General features: G+C 46.7%; 4 protein-coding genes across 5 annotated transcripts; 2 read left to right on the top strand and 2 right to left on the bottom strand.

The window, feature by feature from the left end:
• Positions 1 to 98: 98 nt before the first annotated feature.
• LOC133151039 (intercellular adhesion molecule 1-like) lies at positions 99 to 3546 on the bottom strand. Of its 2 annotated transcripts, none has more exons than XM_061273774.1 (7): positions 3304 to 3546; positions 1712 to 1865; positions 1558 to 1633; positions 1336 to 1474; positions 895 to 1224; positions 497 to 727; positions 99 to 420 (listed from the first exon to the last, which is right to left on the bottom strand). In XM_061273774.1, exons 1-7 carry the CDS (start codon positions 3356 to 3358, stop codon positions 350 to 352), a joined length of 1056 nt encoding a protein of 351 aa, XP_061129758.1. In that variant the 5' UTR covers positions 3359 to 3546; the 3' UTR covers positions 99 to 349. The 2 variants fall into 2 exon arrangements, with proteins under 2 accessions (XP_061129758.1, XP_061129757.1); XM_061273773.1 differs by having other exon boundaries at positions 1712 to 1889; positions 3304 to 3544.
• An 818-nt stretch (positions 3547 to 4364) lies between these two features.
• LOC133151038 (protein GPR108-like) lies at positions 4365 to 9273 on the top strand. The gene is made up of 18 exons (XM_061273772.1): positions 4365 to 4740; positions 5017 to 5136; positions 5226 to 5276; positions 5638 to 5729; positions 5800 to 5879; positions 6049 to 6248; positions 6317 to 6379; positions 6471 to 6572; positions 6651 to 6784; positions 6868 to 6943; positions 7112 to 7185; positions 7257 to 7374; positions 7450 to 7580; positions 7668 to 7711; positions 7783 to 7832; positions 7910 to 7993; positions 8081 to 8202; positions 8282 to 9273. Exons 1-18 carry the CDS (start codon positions 4645 to 4647, stop codon positions 8367 to 8369), a joined length of 1725 nt encoding a protein of 574 aa, XP_061129756.1. The 5' UTR covers positions 4365 to 4644; the 3' UTR covers positions 8370 to 9273.
• Positions 9274 to 11554: 2281 nt separating this feature from the next.
• soul5l (heme-binding protein soul5, like) lies at positions 11555 to 14741 on the top strand. The gene is made up of 7 exons (XM_061274737.1): positions 11555 to 11692; positions 12302 to 12361; positions 12466 to 12547; positions 12735 to 12855; positions 12926 to 13065; positions 13179 to 13342; positions 13778 to 14741. Coding segments are annotated over exons 1-7 (990 nt in total). The 5' UTR covers positions 11555 to 11690; the 3' UTR covers positions 14199 to 14741.
• Positions 14742 to 15236: 495 nt separating this feature from the next.
• On the bottom strand, positions 15237 to 24676 carry LOC133152055 (calmodulin-regulated spectrin-associated protein 3-like). The gene is made up of 18 exons (XM_061275586.1): positions 24526 to 24676; positions 23167 to 23447; positions 22772 to 22912; positions 22534 to 22623; positions 22338 to 22373; positions 20899 to 21037; positions 20670 to 20809; positions 20349 to 20442; positions 20226 to 20277; positions 20094 to 20146; positions 19665 to 19695; positions 17242 to 19519; positions 17001 to 17116; positions 16667 to 16947; positions 16520 to 16595; positions 16309 to 16415; positions 16125 to 16243; positions 15237 to 15964 (listed from the first exon to the last, which is right to left on the bottom strand). Exons 1-18 carry the CDS (start codon positions 24674 to 24676, stop codon positions 15626 to 15628), a joined length of 4524 nt encoding a protein of 1507 aa, XP_061131570.1. The 3' UTR covers positions 15237 to 15625.
• Between the last annotated feature and the right edge of the window lie 310 nt (positions 24677 to 24986).

The following is a 24986-nucleotide window of genomic DNA, read 5'->3' as shown; positions in this document are numbered from 1 at the left end:
CATTCAACTATAGTAACTCTCAAACAATTGATAAACCCATATTGATAACACGGGGGGGGGGGGGGTTCTCACTGGAAATAAAACTGCTAGTATATACATTAAAAAGTTCAGAACAAATCATTTATTGGCAGTTATACTTTTTTACTGTGGGGGGGGGGGGGGACAACTATTAATACTTACGAAATTGGATTGAGGAAGTACCTGCTCAGTAGTTCTCGAGTGAGAAAATCATTCATTGTAATAAGCTAAAGTGAAAATGAAAGCAAAACTCCCTGACAAATAATCCTCCCGTTTGTGCCGAAAGCAGTCGGACTTGAATCACAAACCATATTGGGTTATTTTGAAGTGTTTAAATCAAGTTCAATATCAGTGCAAGCAGGGTAGCCAGCAGGAAGTGTCTTCTTCGGGTGCTCTTGATTCCTATGAAGGGAAGATATCTTAAACACGTGACGCTCAATTGAAAAGTACCAAAAACAAAATCTATATATATACATACCTCTGCTGGTGACCACCTCTACCTCCACTGTCACATTTGTCTGTCCAAAAAGTCCCGTGGCCAAGACGGTGTATTTTCCCGCGTGGGCTCTCGTTGAGTGGATGGGCGGGATCACCAGGCGGCCATCTTTGAGCCAGATGACCGAGGGTTCGGGGTTTCCTCGCACGTCGCAGTGCAAGCTTTCGCCCATCTTTACTTGCAGCTTTGCAGGACAAAGCAGTTGCGGGCCAACTGAGGAGAAGAGAAGGCGTGTTCTTCAGCAGCAGAAATCCCTCAAAACGATACGCGAGAAAAGATCGTTTAATTCGGTTTCATATTGACATTGAGGCCTCAGCAGCCGACGACACATTTCTTTCAGATTAATTGATGTGTGCAAATCTTTTGTCTTTTTTACTTACACAGCACAGTGGTTCTGACTTTTTCCGACGTAACCGCCACACGCTGCTGTTGACCTGTTGGGTGCAGTTGTAGTTCAGCCTCACACCAGTAGTCTGCGCCATCGTCTTCTCTTTTGGCCACAATGTCTAGCGGGAAGACCTCGGTCACCGGCGTCTTCTCTGTCACGTTTGAATGTTGTTTCGCCAGTTGAGTTTGGCTTCGGTAGAAGGTCACAAGGAGATTCCCAGCAGGGGCGACATTGTGGACGGTGCATCGAAGAGTGTAGCGACCATGCTCTAACAATGATCCCGTGTGGTTCACGAAGTTGAGGGACACGCTGTCTGGAGGCTCTGCACAAAGCAAGAGCAAAAGATGGAAGTGTCAGTCAGAATCTAGACCCCAGACCTCCCCCAAGGTGTCATTTTACACTTTCCCACTTCCTGAATTTGTTTAGAACTTACTGTAAACAAGCACTGGGAGATGAAGGTGACAGGGTCCTTCCAGGTCTGAGACCGCATAGCACATTGGGGAAATACTCCACTCGGTCATGTGCTCCACTCTCCACACCAGGAAGCTATTCATGGTGGGCTCTGGAGCTAGCTGGAATCCCATCACTTTGATACTTAAAACTCTTCAACTCCCAATTGCAGTGTAGATCACAAATGAATTCTGATAGGTCTCACCAATGGGACTTCCCATCCCAGTAGAGAAAAGCTCTTCATCGGCACAGAACAGTTGACTTGGACTGGATCTTCAAACCTAAAGGATTCTAATGATTGATCATTTGCACCACCGGATTAAGCCGTGTATTGTGTAGAATTGGGAATCTAGTCCTACCTGACCACCAGGCTGGAGGGGGACAAGGTGAGTGGGCATCGGGCTCTTTCCACTGAACCCACCTGAGCTTTGCTGAGTGAGGGAGGTGGCTGGGATGGCAGCATTTTAGCAAGGGGAGGAGATGTTTTGGAGGGGAGAAGGCAAGAAGGTGTGCCTGTGGAAAGCGGAGATGAGGTAGCTGTCAGAAGGAGGAAGAGCAAACAAAGGCAAAAAAAAAAATGTTTAGTGATGCCCCAAATTGTACATTTTGAAATACTTGCTTGGACTTGCAAGCGTAGACTTGGGGTACAAACGGTGTTTGATGGCAGTGAACTTGACCCAGCACTTATGCAAATATTGAAAATGTCTTTTAAAAAAAAAAAAAAGTGGCTCAACTGTTGTATCCCACTCCTCGCTCCCGCCAAAATTAAACATAAAACAAAGACGTTGCGTCAGAATAACTTCACATCAAATATCCTGTTATCTGCTAGCTTCATGCTAATGCTAACAAATAACACCTTATTTATCCGTTCGTCATCCATTCGTATTTTGCTGTAAATATCTGGCTCATAGCTAACTTTTTAACCCAGTGATTCCTAACTACTGAGTTTTGGTTAGGTCATGGACAGCTTGTAAATATTTACAATGTCTATTTGAAACTGAAATGCAATGGACATGATGAGTCATAATTACGCAAAGCAGACAAAGGTCAATTGAATTTTGCCATCTTGTGAAATCAGACTGTTTTTAGATGATCTATTGTGTACCATTGTTTTATTGCTGGCTGAGTACGCCCAATGTGTTCCTCTAAGGAAGGAAGGACACCCTGCCCAACTACCAAATAACTGGCTCCTCTTTTCTACTACCATTGTTCCACTGGAGCCCAAAGCGCCTTCTCCTCCCACATGATTCTGCTTGTGCATGAGATTTTGTGTGTACCTCAAGTTTTCCTATGACTCAGGGGGACATAAATCATAGGAGAAAATTTGCAAGGACTCCTTTGTTTTTTCACTTTAAAAATATCAATTTCTCAGGTGCTGAAAACTTGGCTGGCACAATACAGATACATTCAAATGAATGCCCTCGTGTTATTAAACTACACTATTGAGATTTTTTGACCATTATTGTGTACAAGAGTCTTCTAAATATGCTGTCATTACTTGGTTGTATTTCCTGAAAACTCATTGAAGTCCAAAAAGTCTTGAAACATCCTATAATAATTTACAATTCTTTTTCAATGACATAAGCAATTTACAAGGGTCTTATATTTTTGTTAAAATTTTGGTAAAGTACAGAAAATCATGTAATGTCCTGTCCAAAATTTATAGTTGTTCTGAAAATACATTGTAAACAATTAACAAGGATTTTGCCGTGTGACGTATACTGTCATGCTGTAAATATTTAGCCGCGTTAATTTGAACTGACAAATTACCAATGAGCAATAGTTTTCTAATCTCCTACAATTTTATACAGTTCTAATAAAGTCACTTCCATTACTACCTTTCGCATACAGTAAGTATTTGTTGTTATTGTCTTTCAGTGTATTGTAGCACAATACATTCTATAGTTTTGGTCTCGTCATTTTGTCCCCGCCTGTTTTTGATATTACTTACCTGAGCAAAACAGGTGAAGCACCAAAGTCACCTTGAGTGAACTTGGGGTACACATCCTTCACGTATTTTCTGTATCTCCGGTGACGTCTCAAGCAGCAGCAGAAATACAGCACGTAAGTAACTTTACCAGGCGGCAACACCTCACTGTGAGACTTTGGAGGGGCTTCAGACTTTTATGGGACTGTGTGTGTGTATGTGTGTGTGTGAAGCTGATGATCAGGCAATTCCTTTGCTGTGGCCCCTCAAAGGCACCATGGGCGTTTTTTGTTGGTATATCGGGGGAGGAAGGAAGGGAGGGTCAAGAATAATGGTGTGGAGTGCAGCAGCACACTGGGCAAGAAGGCATTGAGTTCCAGAGTTTGCGTGTGTGTGAAAAATTCCAATTCCAAAAAGTGTTCAGGGTGTCCCCGACCTACTACCAGGGATAAGCTCCAGCACGCCCGTCATCCCAGTGGGCACGAGCACTACAGAAAATGAATGGATGAAAAATGATCACTAGTTCTCCATCCAAGGTTGACCCATTTATTTTTTTTATTGAAGCATCAAGTTACAAAATATGACAAAGATACACAACGTAATAGTGAACTATGTCTATGCACAAAAAGGCAATTCAACAAAAGAAAGAGATAGAAAGAAAAAAAGAGTGTTTTCTAACTAGCTAGTGGGTCAGGTTTTATTAATTCTCTAATGACATACAGGTTTCTATAGTTCTCAAGGCTTTGGGTTTCTTTGAATTCGAAAAGATGTACAATTTAAATGTATAATAAAATGCATTAAAGATCGGCTTATTCCCTGCGTATTTGCAAACCAACATTCCACGTGTCAGATTTGTGACGTTATCATCGGGAGACGTGGAGCCGGAAGTTGCTGTCAGTTAAAATTGCGAGTCACGTGACTCATGTTAGAATAGAATAGAAGGCTAAATGTTGTAATACAAACAAACAAAAAAACAATTCGCCCGTTAGAAAATAAAACGCATTGTTTGTCGATTCTACAACTGCCGATTTAACAGCGCATTTGTTGTTTCGTCGCTTCGTTACGTCACAAACGTGACGAGGACTGATGACGTCGTCGCCTGTTCCTTGTTGAATGTTTGGCAATTGTCGTACGAGTCGACCAGGAAGCGAAATGAGCTAATAGCTAAATGCTGTATGTTGCCGTTGCGATGAAAGCGCAGCATATCAGACCACTCGTGTTTTTTTGACAATACGACGCGATTCTACTTAAATTTCGACGGCTATCTTCTCACTACGTTTCCCCTGGTGTGTTGTTGCGAGACCGATAGCGGCCGCTCCGTCCATCGTTTTGGCTCGGTAGCATAGCTTTTCATTTTGGGGAAACATGGCTGTGGCGCACCGAGTTGGCGTCGTGGCCGCATTAGTTCTCGTCTTTCTTCTGGATGGTAGTAAGGCAAGGATACACAAACTCATCCTGAAGGTAAGTCAGAAAACCGTGAACCACTGTCTCATTAGCTCGGGGAACTAGCATGCCTCTAGAGCCGGTTAGTTCGCTTTATTCAGCTATGTAAGCGTAAAATACAATGTGGTTGTACTGCGAGTCTTTACTGTAGCAAATATTTTGTGTTGTGTTGACAGGTTCATTTTCGTGAGCCCCCACACACACACACAGACACACAAACCTTATTAAGCACGCACTTATTAACTGATATGGAGTTATTTGTGTGTCACTACTGAATTGGTCTTGTTTTTCCAGAATGAAACTCGCTTCTTCGTCCACCTCAATACTTTTGGCTTTTATGCTAACGGGTCTCTGGATGTGAACCTCCACTCTCTCCGCATCCCCCAGCAGCTTGTCAACTATAGTGCACACCCAGTAAGAAGCTTTACGTTGAGCTGTCTGCAACAACAGGCTGTTTCGTGCCATTCATTCCACATTTGCTCTTTCTTTTTGTTTCATTTCAGGTTGGGTTTAGCCTCTCCAGGGCCCGCGTGAGCGGAGTCTTATCTTACACAGTGAGTATTTGCCACAATCCGATCATGTGAGAGGAAATTTGGGTCATAATTTTGAGCTAATTGGTATTGGGTGAATTTTTATTTCTATTATTCTGGATAACATTGTGTTTGTGGGAAATGCAGGACAATCCACCATTTTTTTTTGTCCATTTTGGAACTCGTCACCGTTCTCCTGTTTTCTGCATTTGGTCATTTGATGTTCGTAAAAAAACGACTTGCAAATATGCTGGCTTTTTTTTGTGCTGTGTGGTATGTCGCACTTAAATTGCCCATTGTTGCTGTAATATGACAACATAATTATCATTAGACAGGAATAACAATACAACATTTATTTACATGCCCCCCTCTCTTTTTTTCTCAGGCCGAAGAGACTGAGACGTGCCCTCTCACACTCACTAAAGTAACCAACAATGAACCGCTCATTCTCTTTCTTATTGACATCAACAATCTCAGGTAGGTGTTTGTGTGCGTGTGCTGACCTTGTCAGAATGTTCTTAATGTTCTCCGTGCTCTCGCTGTGTAGCGTCAACGTGCGTGTCCTCGGTGATCAAGACAACATATTGACGGGCAAACCGAAGGCCAATGTGCAGACCAAAGAGAAAGGTCTGTCATTTCCAACGTCGATTTTATTTTAACACGATCAATGGAAGAAAGGGGTTGGCTTTTAGATGTTATACTGCTGATTGCTAGCTGAATAGAAAAGTGTCGGCCTTAAACGGAAATTTTCTGCGTTTTGCAAGCAGTTCCCAATTGGGATGTTTGTGTGCCTCAGGTCAGAGGTCCAGCCGGGAGTCTCCTGCTGAGACTCCAGCTAAGCCGGCGGAGCAGGCCCAAGGCGACGATAAGTCGCCTGACAAAACGACAAAGTCGTCTGACAAAACGGCCGATGAGGCCAAGGTGGAAACAAACACAGAGGCCGTGGATCAGACGAAGGAAGCTAAGACTGCAGAAAAGATGGCAACTGAATTCCAGGTGACTCGATAGTCTCCTCCTGCATCCGTGATGTGAAAGTCGAAATGACCTAACGTGTTTGCATTTAGTTGGCGTCCACCAAACAGCTGACGCTAGCTTTGGAGAAAGTGAATGACACCTACGCGTTCAACGTAAGAGCACTCTCAACACTCTCTTCGCAAGACACAGGCATTTGATTGGTCCTGACCGCCTCCTTCTCCTGCCCCTCCTCCTCTTCCACAGTTTCATCTGCTTTTGGGCCTCCTGGCCGAAGGCCTGTACAACTTGAACTTCTACTACTGCCAGAACATGGTGCCTGGCATCAACCGGCCATACTCCTTCACCGTGAGTTGACTGTGGTCTCGTGCCAACCCCCCACCACAACCCCACACACTCAATTGAACCTTAGCGTGTCCTTCGTAGCTGGAGATGACAGAGAAGAATCCTGGTGGCTTCCTGTCGGCGGCCGAAATCCCGCTCTCCCGCCTCTACATCGGTATGGCCGGAGTCTTCTTCGTCGCCGCAATGGTGTGGGTGTACACGTTGATGAAGCACAGGTAAAGCAAGTAACTGGGTGCAGGTCCCTCACTTGAAGGAGAATTTGGAGAGATCACCAATGTCAGTGGCCTTGTGTCTGCAGGTACAGCGTCTTTAAGATCCACTGGCTTATGGCGGCACTGGCCTTCACCAAGTCCACCTCGCTGGTTTTCCACAGCGTGAGTACAAACCATAGCGTTCACTGCCCACAGCCATGTCTATACGGGGGGAAAAAAAAAAGTGCTATCATGAATAATTAAGTGCATCCTAGATATGACTTTATGATTTAGAAGTAAAGTATTATGGAGGAAGGGAAATCATTCAAAGCCTTTCTCGTTGTTTTTCAGATCAACTATCACTTCATCAACACCGAGGGTCATCCCATCGAAGGCTGGGCCGTCATGTATTACATCACTCACCTGTGAGGCTGGCGACTCTGCCATTTTTGTATAAATATCTGCTTTGAGTGTGACTCACAACGCTCCCTCCCAGGCTCAAGGGGGCGCTGCTGTTCATCACGCTGGCACTGATCGGCACTGGCTGGGCTTTTGTCAAGTACATCCTGTCTGATAAGGAGAAGAAGATCTTTATGATCGTCATCCCCTTGCAGGTCAAACTTGTCGTGCAAGGCCCCAAAGTGATTTTTGTTGTCGTTGTTGACGCGCTTGCGTGTTTACGGCTGCAGTGCCTGGCCAACGTGGCCTACATTATCATCGAGTCCACAGAAGAAGGCTCCAGCGAGTACCCCCTGTGGAAGGAGATCCTCTTCTTGGTCGACCTCATTTGCTGCGGCGCCATTCTGTTCCCGGTCGTCTGGTCAGTTGTCAGTGTTTTGCATTTGAAAGAACTCAGTGCTAGAGCAGAGCATTGTTTTGTTTTTTTATTGTCTAATGTGTTTTGCAGGTCCATCCGTCACCTCCAAGAGGCTTCGAGCACGGATGGAAAAGGTGAGTTTCCCAAAAATCAAATGGAATGCAATCATATGAACGATAGATTTGATTTTGTTTTTGACCTCCAGCTGCCATGAATTTAGAGAAGCTCAAGCTCTTCCGTCACTACTACGTCATGGTGGGATTCGGCCAGCAACTCGTTTACATTGCTTGTCTATTGACCCGGTGACCTGATTGCTCTTTTCCTTCCTTCAGATTGTGTGTTACATCTACTTCACACGGATCATCGCCATTCTGTTGAAGGTCACCATGCCCTTCCAGTGGCAGTGGTGCTACGAGGTACCATTGAAGTAAAACACAGTCAAGTGAAATGGCGGCGGCGGCGGTGGTGATATTAACGTTTGTCTCGCCACTGCCCTTCCTCAGTTTCTTGTGGAAGTATCCACTCTGATCTTCTTTGTGTTGACGGGCTACAAATTCCGGCCTGCCTCCAACAATCCTTATCTCCAGCTGCCCCAGGATGAAGAAGATGAGGAGATGGATGAAATGTAACCCCTTACTCAATTTTAAATGTCAGCGACATTGAAACACATTACCATTCACTAGATTGATTTTCCATATGTGCAGCGTAACAGAGTCGGGTGCTCTGGAGGGCATCTCCAAAGTGAAAAAGACATCTAACGGACGTGAGCGGCAGAAGGAGGCCACCTTGTGAGCAGGGCGTGCGGGGCCTTCGTTTTTGGGGAGGAGCGTCATGTGCACAGAGTGGCACGCACACACATGGACCAAGGCTTCTTCACCAACCACTGCCACAGGCTCCCCTTTTTTCAGATGCTCCTTCCCACTGCCTGCCTATGCAAACAGACTTTATTGTCTCCTACGACAGACACAAACGGATGGACGGACTAACGAGAGGCCTGACCTCGCTGTCTCCAAAGAACATTTTAGGTCTTCGTGTGTGTGTGTGCGTGCGCGCGTATTTCTATTTAACACGGCACGGCTGCATCAAGCCTTTCTCTATAGTGCGTGTGCAGGTCCTTAGAACACAAGAATCCCACCTTCTTCCCCGCCACACACATGCTCAGGTTCCTTTCTCCTTGGCCAATCGCAACATTCAAGGCTCGCTGTTTGGTCAAAGCCACCATGTTAATTTTCGGCCATGTTTTACGGAATATTTCAGTATTAGGTTCTCAAGGTAAACTCAATTTATTGATCACAAACTCAACCGCCTTTTTGTTTCTTCCTCCTCTATTCCCGCTCTGAAACATGACCATCTCTTTCCTTTTGTCGGCTTTTGGTTTTTGTTTTAGTCTACGATGGGTATAACCCTATTTTATTGACGAATTATTGGTATGGATTGTTGGTATTAAAGTGTAGTGAGTGTAAATAATGTGAGACACAGAGCCCTCGCAACCCCTCCAGCAGAAAGACTTGCGATTGCTTTCAGTTACTTGGAAATAGTGTGAGGGCAAGCCAGTTCTACTGACATGCTCCAGTGCATGCGTGCCTGCTGTGTTTGAGGACTCTCTTGGTGAAATATGAATAAACTTAATTGAAGTTTGCTTTTTCTTTTTTTAAAAATGTCTGTGACCTGTCTATAATAAAGCTGGTGTTCTGGGTGTCGCTCCTCTCATCTTTGGGTCATGAAGATGCATGCGGCACCACAAGAGTAAACATGGCATTCCGATTAATATTGCAGTTGTGGACTATGAATCGATATGAATCCATCTATTATCTGTGAAAGTTAGATATTAGGGAGAATATTCATCGGAATGATGCGTTATAAAACTTGTAGTGTGTCATTGAACATTATCTAAAAAAAGTATTTTAGTAAAAAGTACTCTAGCAATTCCAAGTAAAGCTTTAACATGCCCTTCTCACTCCTCCCCCTGGCGTGCTGAGGTGCTGTGCTGGAGATTTCTGGTGTGTCATAGTGCAGTACTGATGTGCATTCCAGTTCTTTTAAGTGAACTGAATCGTTAGAATCAGTTCACTCAAAAGATTCGTTCAAACGAATCGTTCAACGAAGTCCGTGTCTTGGTCGAAAGGTAAGCTTCGTTTTGAGATACATACAAGTAAACAACACCAAAAAAATAATAAAAAAAATAACAGGCCACTTTATTAGGGTGCACTTAACAAGGAAATCTTGGAAAACATGTTGGAATGCGGCCCCGAGGAGTAGAGCTTGACACCTGTGACCTTTGACCATGATATTTCCCTAATAAAGTGGCCTGTTATTAGGTACACTTGAAAATGGCGGTGTACCTAATGGAGTGTCCGCGTGATTCCCTCGTTAAGCGCACCTGCGTGAAAAGTTTTAGCTCCTTTCACGTTCCACAGGAGCTAAAACTTTTCACGCAGGTGCGCTTAACGAGGGAATCACACGGACACTCCATTAGGTACACCGCCATTTTCAAGTGTACCTAATAACAGGCCACTTTATCAGGGTGCACTTAACAAAGGAATCTTGGAAAACATGTTGGAATGCGGCCCCGAGGACTAGAGCTTGACACCTGTGACCTTTGACCATATTTCCCTAATAAAGTGGCCTATTATTGGTACACTTGAAAATGGCGGTGTACCTAATGGAGTGTCCGTGTGATTCCCTCGTTAAGCGCACCTGTGTGAAAAGTTTTATCTCCTGCAGAACGTGAAAGTAGCTAAAACTTTTCACGCAGGTGCGCTTAACGAGGGTCACTTGGCAAACATGTTGGAACGCTGCCCTGAGGACTAGAGCTTGACACCTGTAACCTTTGACCATGATATTTTCCTAATAAAGTGGCCTGTTATTGGTACACTTGAAAATGGCGGTGTACCTAATGGAGTGTCCGTGTGATTCCCTCGTTAAGTGCACCTGCGTGAAAAGTTTTAGCTCCTTTCACGTTCTACAGGAGCTAAAACTTTTCACGCAGCTGCACTTAACGAGGGAAGCACACAGACACTCCATTAGGTACACCGCCATTTTCAAGTGTACCTAATAACAGGCCACTTTATTAGGGTGCACTTAACAAAGGAATCTTGGAAAACATGTTGGAATCCGGCCCCGAGGACTAGAGCTTGACACCTGTGACCTTTGATCATGATATTTTCCTAATAAAGTGGCCTGTTATTGGTACACTTGAAAATAGCGGTGTACCTAATGGAGTGTCCGTGTGATTCCCTCGTTAAGTGCACCTGCGTGAAAAGTTTTAGCTCCTTTCACGTTCTACAGGAGCTAAAACTTTTCCCGCAGGTGCGCTTAACGCAGTGCTTCTCAATTATTTTCTGTTACGCCCCCCCCTAGCAAGAAGAAAACTTTTCGCGCCTCCCCCCCTCCCCACCGTGACTATCCTAACTTGTCTTGTAAATCGTAAAATGTTGCACTGTCGCAAACGTCACAAAAGTAACAATGAGAGCGCCACTGCCCCCTGCTGGGAAGATGCGCAATTACACTTTATTCTAGTACTGCAAAAAAATAGCCTGTTCCCCAGGGTCACATGCGCCCCCCCAGGTATAGCACGGCGCCCCCCAAGGGGGGCGCGCCCCACTATTTGAGAAGCACTGCACTAAGTACACACACTTGCGTGGGGCGGGAAACCCAGGCTTGCGCAGGTGCTTCAAACTAACTCGTTCGCGAACGGGAAAGTCACGATTCGTTCCCTCACTGAACCGTTCTCGCGATGAACTGGAAATGCTAATCACTCATTCGTTCACTGAAATAACAGTGAACAGATCCGTTCGGTTAGTGAACAGGAAATGGAATTGACGACTCGTTCGTAAACAGGAAGTTACGTCATTTTCTTCTTCGTTTTGTTTTACGGCGAGGTGGCACCAGCTTTCAATCCGCATTACCGACACCTACTGGTTGAAGTCATGTGAACTGAAAAAAGAACGATTCGTTCACTCTCGTTCACGGAGAGGATTCGTTCTTTTGAACAAATCGTTCACTGACGAGCCAACGCTATAGCGCAGTACTCCTCTTTCCTCCTCCACCTCCACCACCGCATCAACTTCACGGCGCCTTCATCTTCTGCGGGAAGGACACACACGCGGGACCATGTAAGTGACACACAATCAAACAAACACACACAAAGTTAATGTTTTTATCACGGGAAAATATTTACGTCATTGCTACGAACATAGTAATAAATTATAAAGAGTTGTAACTATGAGAGCTTGGTGGGAATTTTTTAAGTATTTTTGCTTTCTGATCTTTCTCTTGACCTCCCAATGTCTTTGCTCGTGGGAACAGAGGAGAAAAGGAGAGCGAACGTGGGGGGGGGATCATGATGCAGCAGTAACACCACGCTTTCCTTCTTGCTGCAGTGACACTGCGCCACGCGCAGTCTGCACGCTCCCGTACACAAAATCTCAGTTTCAAAATATGGTTTGGAATTTTAAAAAATGGTACGACACTAGTACAAGAGTCAATCCATAATTAAAGTTTCTGTATGAGCACGGGGAGAACATGGAAACTCCACACAGAGAGGGCTGAAGGTGGAATCGAACCTGCACTCTTCTAATTGTGACGCAGATTTTCCAACCTGTCACTGTGACGCCTACATACCTGTCATATTAATGAAGATAAATGATTTGAATCAACATCCACTCAATTTTTATTTGAAAAAAAAAAAACCCCTCCAAATATACATGTTTGCATCTTTGCAGGACTTTCCTGTCAACATTAGCAGTGTTGGCTCTTGTGGTTACCACTGAAGCAAGCGTTGGGTAAGTTCCATGCTCGCAAAGGATAGATGTGTACAGTGCAGGTGGCCATCGGGAAGATCCCGAACAATGAAAAATACAACTGTTACTGTTTGTACCGGTTGCAGCCCGAGCACCAATGCCAGCTTCTGCACCGAGTCAAAGGAATGTCTGGAGTTTGAGCTGGTCTGCAAAACAGATGAATATGAAGTGAGTGATGACATCTTTGTTACGATCAATGTCAGTAAATTGACTATTACAGCACATTAAACCTGCCCAAATTGAGTACTAGTATTACAGCACATTAAATTCAATCAAAGTATTGTATGATTCTCATTGGTTCATTTTTAAGGGTTAAGTAAGAAAGAGCAAAAATGCTGACTGTGATTGTGTGTAGGTGAGACACTACAGCCCCACTCGCTGGGTGTCCACAGACGCCGAGGCCTACTTCATGGGTGTGGGTGCTGCCATGGCCTTCAGGAGACTTTTTCAGTACATCACCGGTGCCAATGAAGCAGGTGACAAAAGAAAACTGGGAAAATGTTGGCCGCCCCTCCATGACGGTGCGAGTCTGTGTGTTGCCGGCAGGTGTACAGATGGAGATGACGGCGCCTGTGCTGGTTAAAATCCCGGAGGAAACCAAAATGTGGGAGCCGGCTGTCTACACGCTCAACTTCCCGCTGCCGCAAGCCTATCAAGACAAGCCGCCCGCACCGACCAATGACAAGGTGAGGGCACGATGCGTGTGTGTCTGGAAATAGATAATAATATGTGTGTGTGTAGCCAATAAAACTCAATGCAGCTCTGCTTACCATGTAAGTTTTCACCCCTGTCCCACTAGTTGTATTTCACCGAGATGCCCGAGATGGACGTCTATGTGCGTAGCTACGGAGGTTGGATGTTGTCGGTGACGTCCAGGCTTCATGCGCACCTGCTGACGAAAGAGTTGGAGAGAGTGCGGGCGTCTTACAATCATACCTACCACTATGGTGTTGGCTACGACAGGTGCGTACATTACATAGCATTAGTCTGAGGAGTGTGAGATAAATGCTAATGTTTCCGCAAGAAATTGTTGAGGGGGATCTGTTTGGCTTTGAGACAATTGAGCGATGCCTCGATACACGATTTACGAGTTTTTCAAAATGCTAGCCGTTAAACAACACATCGTTGAGAACCAATATAAGAAATACATTCATGCATTCTTTATCCTCTGTGAAGAGCCGAGACCTCTATACTGTGCACAGTCTGCTTTATATCGCCCCCAGGTGGCAAAAGACGGTAATAAAATGCAAAGCAGTAAAATGAATTTTTTTTTTCATTTTTTGTAAAACAGATTAACGGCATTTTCATTCATTTCAGTGGAGAAAGATGATTTTACAATTTTTAAATACTATGTATCTCATGAAGTTTCACTGTGTGTGTTTGTGCTCGTGCGTGCAGTCCCTTAAAGCTTCTCAACAGGCACAACGAGGTGTGGTACGTATCCAAGGGGTCGCCAGTGTGCTCAGATCCAGAAGAGCCCACCCCTGCTCACACCCCCAGGACGCCACCGAGCTCTCCTGCCGAACTCCCATTGGATCGCCTTGCAGACTCCCCCTCCCTCACCACCGCCAACCTGAAATCATCCAACACCTCAGACACGCCTACTGACACACCCTTGGACACCCCCCCAAGCCCCTCTTCTTCCCGCCTCTTGATCAACCTAAGCCCCGCCCCGACCTCGGCTCAGGTCCTGACAGACGTGTTGCCCAACGCCACTGGGTTCGCCTCCGTGGCCATCTCACTGGAACCCAAGGGGGACACCAACCTGGCGAACGGCACGCTGCCAGTTTTGGCCAACCCCCAACAAGATGGTGTCTAATACTACATCCACTATGTTAACTCCTTGTGCTTCACTAGTCACTCACGTATGCATCAAAAAATGACAGCAATTAGCTGCTGAGTTGGGTAGAAGGTAACGCTAAAAATAGGAAGTCGCTGTTTGGTTTCTGAAAAGAAATGTATTTTGCACTTAAAATTAAAACAGCTGTTTGTCGATTGACCTAGTCACAGATTTAGTTTGAGGGCCTGTCCTCCACTCTAACTTAAAAGTAATGCTTTTGATGCCATTTTTTTGACAGCTTGATGCAAAGGAAGTATTGTAAGTTGACAGTGTTGTATCTGAACATGTTCAATGAACAAAAGTTGCTTCGTCAATGTTTTTGCGAATGCAATCATTCTGGGCCCGATGAACGGTTTTGAACGGCAATTATCAATATGCGACAAAAGTGTGATGAGAGACGCTCCAGATATTTCAAGCAAATCTCTCTTGTATTCAAATTCTTTTTTTGATCGGAGAAGAAATGAAATATGACCTTGTCATTTTTGGAACGTTCAAATTAAATCTGAGCATTTCAATTGTGAACTATGAACTGAACAAGTTTGTGTAGAAAATGAACTTTCCATAGTCCTTTTTTTTTTACTATTAAAAGCCATGGTCTTTTTTTTTTCCTATAAAATGCAATGAGACAAATAGTAAGCAACATTTGGGGTGGTCAGAAAAAGGTGCAATACATAGTGGTGGAAATCCTGCAGGGCTCATTGCTTCATTATTCATACTAGAACTAGAATTTAATTTTCTTCATGATCGATTTGAGAGCAAGCGGCACGGTTCAGAAATGCAGGATAAGCAGCTCAGCTCAGATAATGGATGGAAGGTTTTGAGACCTGCCCCGCGGTGCGTTCACGGCTTCAGGAATTCACACACTCAAACGTGAAACAGTTAAAAACATTATTTTTAAAACCGTTATTAAATTAGTTCATAAATATGATTAAAACAATACAACAATGTTGATGGTTATTAAAAAAAAAAAATCCTACTATATTTATTTATTCTGCGATTTCAAGGTGCATCCCAGACGTTTGGGTTAGGGTTAGATACAGATATTTATTCAATGACATTCGGATTTATGAACATGCAAATGGAACGTCAATCTCATTATTAGATCAATTATGATATAAATTGTCGGCTCAGCAGGCAGGGGGCGTACTTGACTGCTGTGAAGTCATGACGTAAGTCAATCTTGCCGTCACGTTCCCTTCGTATGACTCCATTTCTGATTGAACAAATCATGTGCCGATCAGCTCTCTTGATTGAGAGGAATTTAATGTGTCATTTCACGCATGGAAGTCATTTTTAGGGCACCACTTCATTCAAGTGCATGCTAAAGCCCATTATTTCAAAGTACAAAATCACCTTCATAAGTTTTCTGTTATTTTCTAAAGCATTAACGGCAGCTTGAGAATGGGTCACTTGGAAACGAGCGCCTTTGCCAAGCTCGCCCGTCTGCTGCTTCCTCCTCCCCCACCCGTAGCCGCTGCCCCTCCAGCGTGCCACAGGTATCCAGGGATGGTGAATGCGTCCACGCTCATACCCAAGGTCTTTGAGGGGATGGCGCTGAATTGCTTCCGGTCTGAGCTGTACTTGTACATGGCCTCCACTTGGGTCGAGCTTACCGTTCTGGGGCCCACGCCGGTCAAGCGCACAAGCTCCGCTGAATCGGGGTTGGCCGTGTAGACGCCGCGGAACTGGCAGCTGGCGTCCCGGAAGAGGATAAGGAAGTGGTTGGCGGGGCTCTTCTCCATCTCCTGCCGTAGAGGTGATCAAAATGGTGGACAATCATTTGCTGCTTACTCACTATTGGTGAATTCCTCGACCCTTACACACCCAATCGGACCAAAATCCGAACTAAACTTGTGTATCAAGCAAATGTTCTCATTGAAACGCCACTGATTGATGTGCTCATACCTCGACAATCTTGTTCTTCTGGGACTCGTTGACCTTCCCGGCCAAGCAGCAACGAGACAGAGCGTTGTGGATGATGAATTTATTGGACTTGAAGCTTGGCTCTTTGAAGAGCTTCAGACCTGACCAGGCAACCATAAAAGTTGTTTGAAAAATATGGGTGTGTCCACAGAGGTTTGCTCCATACCTGTGTGTTCCAGGGCTGGTGAGGTTCCATTGGAACCGGCATCCCAGTCTCCGTTCTGGTTCGCAAGTCCGCTTGGCGTCGCGCATCCGGCAGGCAAATCGGGTTTCCTGTCAGGCGCAGATCACAGACACAGCAGACGCCGTCTTTCGTTTCCAATCAACCAACTGATGGTAAAGTTCTCATCTGATGGAATGGCAAATGCAATGAGCACCTTTGGACTTCCTCATCCCCGTCATTGTCTCCTGCTGCCAGGTTGAGGGACGAGTCAGACTTGGTCAACTTGGGGACTGTACGGACAAAAGCAGTCGTCAACCGATCCTTTGCCACTATCTTACTGACATTGCTGGTATTTCTTTACCGGTGGTCTTCTTGGCGGGGCTCAGGGACAGCTGGGTTTCCTCCCTGGTGACGCTGCGAGGCCGTGGTGGCCTCGTCTTCTTGACAGGCGATCGTCCCAGGTTGGTGGACTTCCGCTGCAGCATCTTATCCAGGTCGTCCATAATCCGGAGCTGCTGTCGGCGGGCGTATTCGGCTCGCGTGAAATCTCCACGCCGGGCTGGAGAAGTGGGACAGGGCGAGGTTTTTCCCACACGGGGTGTGTTGGAGGGAGAGGAAGCAGTTTGGTTGGAGGATTCCACTCTGTGGAAAACAATATTAGCTTTTCATCTGACATTGATTTGATGGATCCTCACCTTTTTTCATGTTCTTGCTCTTGTCGCCTCCTCTTCAGCTCCTCAGCTCTCCTTTGCTGCCTCTCCAAAAGCAGAGCCTTCCGCTGGGACATCCCGTCCTCGTTCTCCACATCCTCCTGCAGATACCACAAAGAAACAAATGAGAACCACGGAGACCAGAGGTGCAGACTTTAATCATCTGCAAAATTGCATACAAAAGTTTTGCAGAGCTTCTTCTTGGTCTTCATTTGTGAGCACTCACCTTAAAGTAGAATCCGATCCCTCCTCGGGGTCCAATCTCATTTTCTCCAAGTGGTTCTGCAGCGTCGGCGCGACTGGATTCCGTTTGTTGGTCTGAAGAGTTCCCAGCTTCTGTGGCTGAATCCAACTGCTCCGGGCTGTCGGAATTGATTACGCCAGGCTCCGCCGCAGATTCGAGTAGGTCACTCATGGAGTCGGAAGAAAAATCCCGCCCTTCATCTGTAGGTTCATCAGTGCCTCCCCCCGCTTCTCCGAGGGAGGACAGCGACACTTCGATGATACCGCAATGCCTCTCGGCAGCTTTCGCTCCGTCTCGTTCGGCGCTGTATGCGGCAGAAATGGATAAAGCCTCGCTCTCGAAAGAGCATTCGGAAGGAGCACCGGAGCTGCTGCCACTGGTGGCCCTCGGGGGAGGCAGCATGGGCACAACATCGTCCTGCTCCAGCTCCAGGCTAAACTGGGTCTCGCAAGACGCCGTGTCCGACGTGCTATGCTGGGGTTGCGGCGCAGGGCGAGAAACTTCCGGAAGTCCGCCGATGCGGAAGGACGAAGTTGTCTGCACTTGACACTTGCTGGGCGACACTCTTCGCAAGTGGGGGAGGGTATCCACAGTGCGAGTTGGAGTCAGAACACGATTGAGAGGGGGGAACTTGAGCTCTGAGGGTCGTGGATGGGCTTGCGGTCTCGGGTGGTGCTTGGGACTGCGAGGGGTGGAAGAGATGTGGATCTTGGTGCGGGGGGCAGGACAGGAGGAGGAGACCATTGTTTTTGGCGAAGTAGCTGCAGAGAGAGGGTTTGTCCGTCGGGACGACGGAGACACAGAAGAGGTTTTGGAGCCGTTTGGAATCATCCAGGCTTTGCTGGTGCTCTTGGTAGGGGTTCTTGGGGGTGTCTTTGTGGGTGTGGCAGGAGGGGTTTTGGCAGGCGCCTTGGTGTTACTTTTGGGTCTTGACTTTGCGGTGCCTTTTTGGGAGCTTCTTGGTCTTTGGTTTCCCAGAAGCTCCTGCTGCTGTTCAGTTAGTTTATGCATGTCCTTCTGCAGTGACTGCAAAGCTTCACTCAGTTTCTGGACAATTTCGTTATATTCCACCAACATGCCGCCGCCTACTTTCTCTGCTCCTTTTTCTTGCTCCTGTCCTTTTTTGCTGTCAATAGAGAACGTGACCTGCTTCTCCAGCCGTGGAGCGTTGGAGACGGATGGCTTGGCTTTCTCCTTCTCTACCGCCCTTTCTGTCTTTTCCTTCTCTTCCTCCTTTTTCAGCTGCTCCTCAATGCGAGCGAGGCGCTCCTCCAGAGAGACGTTGTCCTCATCCGCTCCCTCTCCCCCACCCTCGCCTTGTTCTCGTTTCATTTTGAGGAAAGCTGTTTTTCCGAGCCTCTGTCTGTGCTTGGCAAAGATGGCCTCGATTCGTCTCTTTTGAGCTTCGATGCTTTTGCGTTTTTCCTCCAAACGAGCTCCCAGCTCCCCGGCCTCGGAACCCGTCTCGGGAACTTTAAAGCCCGGGTTGTCCTTCTGACTCTGAGTTCCTGCTGGTGTGCAGGGAGTGAGCGGCGTTCCGGGCGTCGTTGGTGTCGGGGTAGAGGCAAAGTCTTCCCCAGAAGCTACGGGATGTCTTCTTTTGCCGTCCCGTTGCTCTGCAAAGCTTGTCATGCGTGGGCTGTGGTCTCCCTGATGACTTTTACCGGGTCGCATATTACCAGGGGCATTTCTGGGGGTGTCATCAAACGCTTCCGATGAATCAACGCTGCCGTCATGGTCGCGTGGCGCGCCATTGGTTTGCCTCGCCTTCCTCTCACCTCTACTCGCCTCTCCGCAAACCGGCCGATAAATGTCTCCCGAGCGGCAGGGGGCAGAATGACTGAGCTGAGGATTGTCCTCCAATGGGGAGTGCAGGAAAAAAACAGCAGGGGCGCCCTCGGGACATAACCTCGATTCCGGTCTTGCTGTCAAAACATCTTTCACCGCAGTCCTTCCCTTGTTCCGATCTTTCGCGCCGGGAGGCACCTGTAACGCTTCCTCCACAGTGGGCAGCTCTCCCAGGGGCGCCGGGTGCACATAAGGGCCCCAGGAAGACCCCCGCGACGGCGCTGAAGCGCTAACCGGGGGGCCGTACGGTATGCAAGTTATCCCCGCCAGCGTGGTCGTTGCGGGGATGCCGGCGCCCAGGCTGTCCGTGCTGACAGAGCGAAAGACAGAATCTATCGGGTTGCCCATGACAATATCAACATCACTGTCCAGCCCAAATGGGATGCTGAAAGTCGCTGCGGACAGAGGATGACTGCAGGGGGCGGGGTTTTTGAAGATGCGGTGAATGCAGTGAGACCACAGAAGCCAAATTAAGACGGTTATAGACAATGAAGGCAAAGTATGAACACAATAGCAGAGTGACTATAAAAAATAGAACAAATCCAGCAAGTGTGTACCTTATTTGTTTCTTTGTCCAGGTTTTGTTTTCTGGAAGGAGGTACAATCACAAGAGAAGCAATATGTAAGGACCATCGTGAAGACACACTAAAAATTGCGAGCAGTGCTGGCTGGTGACATGGTTCGATCTGTGTGTGAACATCTGGGCGTGAGCTGCGGTCGACAGCAGTTAGTGCATGAGTGTCGGTTGGGTTTTAGTGTTTTGCCGTTTTTTTTTTTTTTAGCGTTCAATAAATGGCGACTGGGCGCTCTCCGACGGCATTACAAAAAGTGAGTATACAGTAAATAACTTCTAAAAATATTTCTAAAAACCTCAAATTTGCATCAGATGGATGCATTCCACAAAAATAAAAAAATGATTAAATGCGATTTGGCGACAGAATCAATTGATAAGGGAATTTGTCCCAATTTTTTTGCGTGTGTCTTACCAGGTGATAGCGGAGAAGGGACGGTCACAAAAGGGTGTTTGAAGATGAACCCGCTGGAATAGAATTCGATAAAAAAGTGTTGGCGAGAACATAGTTGATGGGATTCTGCACTGAACCAACATTGTTTTCTACCTGTTGCTGTTTCCACTAACAGGACTGGTACAGAACGCTAAACTAGAGACATCTGAAAGACATGGAAGAGGTGCAACTTAGAAATTGAGATGGAGGGTTATTAAAAAAAAACACACAACTCACCGGTCAGGTCAATGCTTTGTATCGGTTGAACAAAATCGGGTTTCTTGACCTCAAACCACTCCAGCAGCTCAGCTACAAAGCTCATGATGTTCAGCTGAGGAGACCAAAACAATGGATTTGCCATCCTAGAATTGAATATGCTTTCAAAACTATCTCCATGTAACGTTAGCAGGTCTTTCTCATTGTCATGGCAATTCGGATTCAATCCTAAGTCACTTCTAGAGTATTTCCTTTCATTGCTATGCAGATCTGTGTCCCATTAATCAAAAAGGATGATTTCTAGGAGTGTGTTGACCATTGGGGAGTTTCAAAAAAACTTACATGCAAAAGAGGTGGAGCATAGAGAAGATCTTCCGGGGAAAGAAGGCAGCAGCTCTGCAAACTGCTCTCACAAAGTTCTTTAATCAGGTGCAGGTTGTAAAGACTGTCGGCCACTGACATGGTGTCCTTCAGACATACATCTGATAGAGAAATAATATTGAATCCTGCTTTCTTATCGATGTGCCAGGAGGTAGATATTGATGATGCGTGTGTGTGTGTGTGTGTGTACCCTCGAGAGGCAGCAACCCTGGGCAATAGAAATGCAGCACAGCAGCTATAGCGCAGCCGTTAGCCAGATCTTTGACCGCGCTGACCAGGGGGAAGGTGGGAGTCAGCTTCGACTGCACTTTGTCCTTCCTGTAGCGAATCTAACGGAGGAGCAGAGACCAAAGACATCCACATGAGCATGTTAGGACTTAGAAGCAGTGAGGGATGGTGTGATTAAAACCAAAGAAAGAAATCAAGCTGCAAAGCCACGGCAAGAAAAAAGCCCAGAGGAAGAGAAAGAAAATGTACCCTTAACAGCCACTCCATTAGGTACACCGGCACAATCTCAATTCGTTCCAAATTTGGGGGTTTGCAATTCAAATGAAAATCCAATTGGAGCGGGATTCCCGGAATTTTCACACATTGGACAAGTGTGCCTAATGTTGAGGGCAGAAAGCGTGACAAAATAAGCGCACATCAAACACGGGGTGCAGACAGCTTTCAAAAAGCAGAGCAAAAGAAAAACTAAAACATGAAGAAAAAAAAAAAGTTAAGGATGTAGCAAAAGCATAGACACTGACTAACTGCCAAAAGTTTCATTCCAGCAGGTTTGTTGTGGGAGCTCAAAGTTATAGGTGGGGTGGCGGTTAGATGACTTGGTGGGTTGGGGTGGTGGTGGTGATGGGGGGGGGGGGGTTAACCGCAAAGGCGAGCTGTTATACATTACCACTGGAGGTTTGTTCCCCGACTCCTTCAAACAAAAAGCGATAGCATGCTAGACGGTGGCATGGCAGAGAGAGGGACACAAGCATAAAAATGACAAAGGAGTTCCGCTTGGAAAAAAATCTGCACACTGCAGCACACAGGGAGGGGGAGGGTCAAATAGGAGGAGAGGCGGGGGGGGGGGGGGACAAACAAGATGGATGTGGCTTAACCTCCCTCTTCCCCATCATCTTGTCGGTGCGTCTGTCCGTCATTAAATCAGTCTGTCTGTCGATCGGTTTTTGTTTATTTGTAACAACAATCAAGATTACCGTAATTTTCGGACTATAAGTCGCGGTTTTATCATAGTTTGGGTGGGGGGGGCGACTTATACTCAGGAGCGACTTGTATACATATATATGTTTTTTTTTTCACTTTTTTGGGCATTTTATGGCTGGTGCGACTTATACTCCGGTGCGACATAGTCCGAAAATTACGGTAACTGGAACTCAACATGCGCTTGAGAATACAAACATGAACAGGCAAAAATAAAAACACTTGGTGAGTCAGCTGACATGATGGGCAGCTAAAACCCCAAAAAAAAAAGACACACACATTGTACTAAAATATACACACGCACGCATGTATGAATATTCAAACGAGGTGTTTTGAGCAGGCACGGCGGCGTTAGCCTTGGCGACGGCATCCACCAACACACACACACGTTGTGAGAGGGGATGCAGAAGAACGCAAACTTACAGGGACAAGCTTCCAGTACCAACGAGTTGGCGGAACCTGCTGGAAAGCAAGGTGCCATAACACGCATGAGCCAGAGGGCGGGGTGGGGGAGGTGGGGAACAGAGAGCCGCAATGAGGAGGATGATGTTACAAAGTGGACTGACACACCTGCGTGAGGGAAGTCACACATTGTGTGTGCGCATGTACAGTAGTGTACCGTTTCCTGAGAGGCTTGGACATCAGCGTTCTGCTGCGACCCCTGGGGCGTCTCTTCTTCCTCGGTGCTTTCCTTCAGCTTCTGGTTCAACTGTAAATAAAGCGGTTTTGAATTCCTGGTGGACAAACACCTCGGAAGGCAGGCAAGAGCATTCCGTGCTGTGTGACACTTTGAAGCCAGCGCAGTGTGAAAAGAACTTTCTCTATACTCCAGATTTGTAAGTAAATTGCAGACTCACTCTGTTGACCCAGAAGAGCAGCGCGTTCTCCCAAGGTGCTCCGACGCCCATCTGTTCAGCCCCTGCTGGCATTTTGACCCTGTCCACAATCTCCCGGGCGGCCAGTGACATCATGGAGTCCATCAAGGCCAGGTGGCCTTTCTGCACCCATCAGCAATCAAAACGGAAAAGAATACGACATTGGGGATGGTAGGATTAAGGTACACTTGCTCAATATGAGGGACTTTGATTTTTTTTTTTTTCTTATACATCAACAAAACAATTACCGTATTGTCCCGAATATAGGACGACCTCGATTATAAGACGACCCCCTCTTTTTCAAGACTAATAGCTGTCATCAGATTGCGCTGGTGTACCTAATGATGCGTCTTTAAAACATTGAGCAGAAGTCCTACCATCTTGATGGGGGTGCATCTGAGGTCATCCTCTGTGACGTCCACATCCTGAACCTGCGGGGCCACACCTTTCTTCGTGAGGAAGTGAAGCAGGGCGCAGTGGTCAGAGGGTGAGTTCTGCGAGGCCGAGGCGGGGGCCCCCCCAGGGGCCTGGAGCAGCAGGGCCTGAGCTTTGCAGTAGATCTCCGGGGAGAGGAGGAGCTCGGAGATGGCCGGCTTGAGGTGCTCTTGGTCATACTGGTCCTTGTAGAGTGGCTCCCGCATCTCCACTGGCACATTCTCTGCAGATTAGGGCTGCTCAATTAATCATAATTTGATTAAGATCCTTAAAGCAATATATTTTTTAGATATTGGAGAAAGCCTCAATTCATAACTGTTACTGTGATGACGGAGAAAAAAAATAATGATTAAGAACGGCAAGCAAAAACAGTATCAAAGTGAAAAACCGGGTCACGCCATTCACAGAAATCGAGTGAGACGGCACCGAAACACTGACCCACATTCAGCCGTCGCGGTCTTCGGAGGACGCCTGAGCTGACTGGAGGCGAGTCCGCCAACATTTATGACCGTGTACAGCTTCCTTTCTTATATACCCCCACCAAGTGAGCTTCTTAATATTTGTAATATTATTATTCGGAATAAACAGGCAGTGGCACGGTGAGCATTGGTTAGCACGTTCGCCTCACAGTTCAGAGGGTGCGGGTTCGATTCCCACCTCCGGCCCTCCCCGTGTGGAGTTTGCATGTTCTCCCCGTGCCTGTGTGGGTTTTCCTCCCACGTCACAAAACATACTTGGTAGCACATAAACGTGAGTGTGGATGGTTGTCTATCTCTGTGAGCCCTGCGATTGGCTGGCTACCAATTCAGGGTGTCCCCCGCCTACTCCAGCACGCCCCCGTGAGGACGAAGCGGTGTAGAAAATGGGTGGATGGAATAAACAGCACATAGAAAACAAAACAATGGAAACAGCAAAGAAAGCAAGTAGCAGAGGCATGACGTCACAGAATGACAGAGCCCCCGCTAACCAGTTAGCATATACGTCACCCACTCAAACATTACGATGGACAAATAAAGCAGGTAGTTCTTTTTTTTATTCCTAACAATAATAATCCAAAGCGAGTCACCCTGACACCAAATTCTGCAGCATCGACTCAACCCACGCGTGAGAAAACTACCTTCGATATCAAAGAAGCGATAATTAGATCACTGCCGCACCAATGATGGACGATTGAAAGGGAGAATACAGACGCACGCGCGTGCACGAGCAAAAGCCGGCCGGGTTATCCACGGAACCGCCCCACCCAAGCACACGCATGTCGTGATGGTGGCCCCACCGGTGGATGCTCGCCTCGCTCTTACCTGCACAGCCGTACGATTTGCACAGCAGCCAACGCACGTTGGCCCGGATCTTGGCCCGGCCGAAGTCGAACTGGTCCAGAGGGGGAATCTCCAGGACCGAAAAGGGCTTCCTCGTCGACGGCGTAGCTTCGCCGGGTCCGGAGTCTACCATGGCCGCGCTGAGGCGCATGGAGCGCCGATAAAAAGGGGAGGAGGAGTTGGAAGAGGATGGAGAGCTGAGGATGGACAATGGTGGTGGAGGGGGCGAGAGGGAGGAGGGAGAGAGAGGAGGAAGAGGGAGGGTCTGGTGACGTAAACAGGCCAATCAATATTTAAAGTATATAGTATATACTTTTGGAAACAACGAAATAAATACTACAAAAGTATATATAGTAGTATTACTTTTGTAGTATTTATTTCATTGTTTCCATATTTCCTACTTTTGTAGTATTTATTTTGTTTTTTCCATGTTTCCTTTCATT

The sequence above is a fragment of the Syngnathus typhle genome, linkage group LG3 (genome assembly GCF_033458585.1).
Source record: "Syngnathus typhle isolate RoL2023-S1 ecotype Sweden linkage group LG3, RoL_Styp_1.0, whole genome shotgun sequence".
Taxonomy (NCBI): domain Eukaryota; kingdom Metazoa; phylum Chordata; class Actinopteri; order Syngnathiformes; family Syngnathidae; genus Syngnathus; species Syngnathus typhle.
Note: the sequence above shows the minus strand (reverse complement) of the source record. Positions and strands in the feature narration are given on the sequence as shown.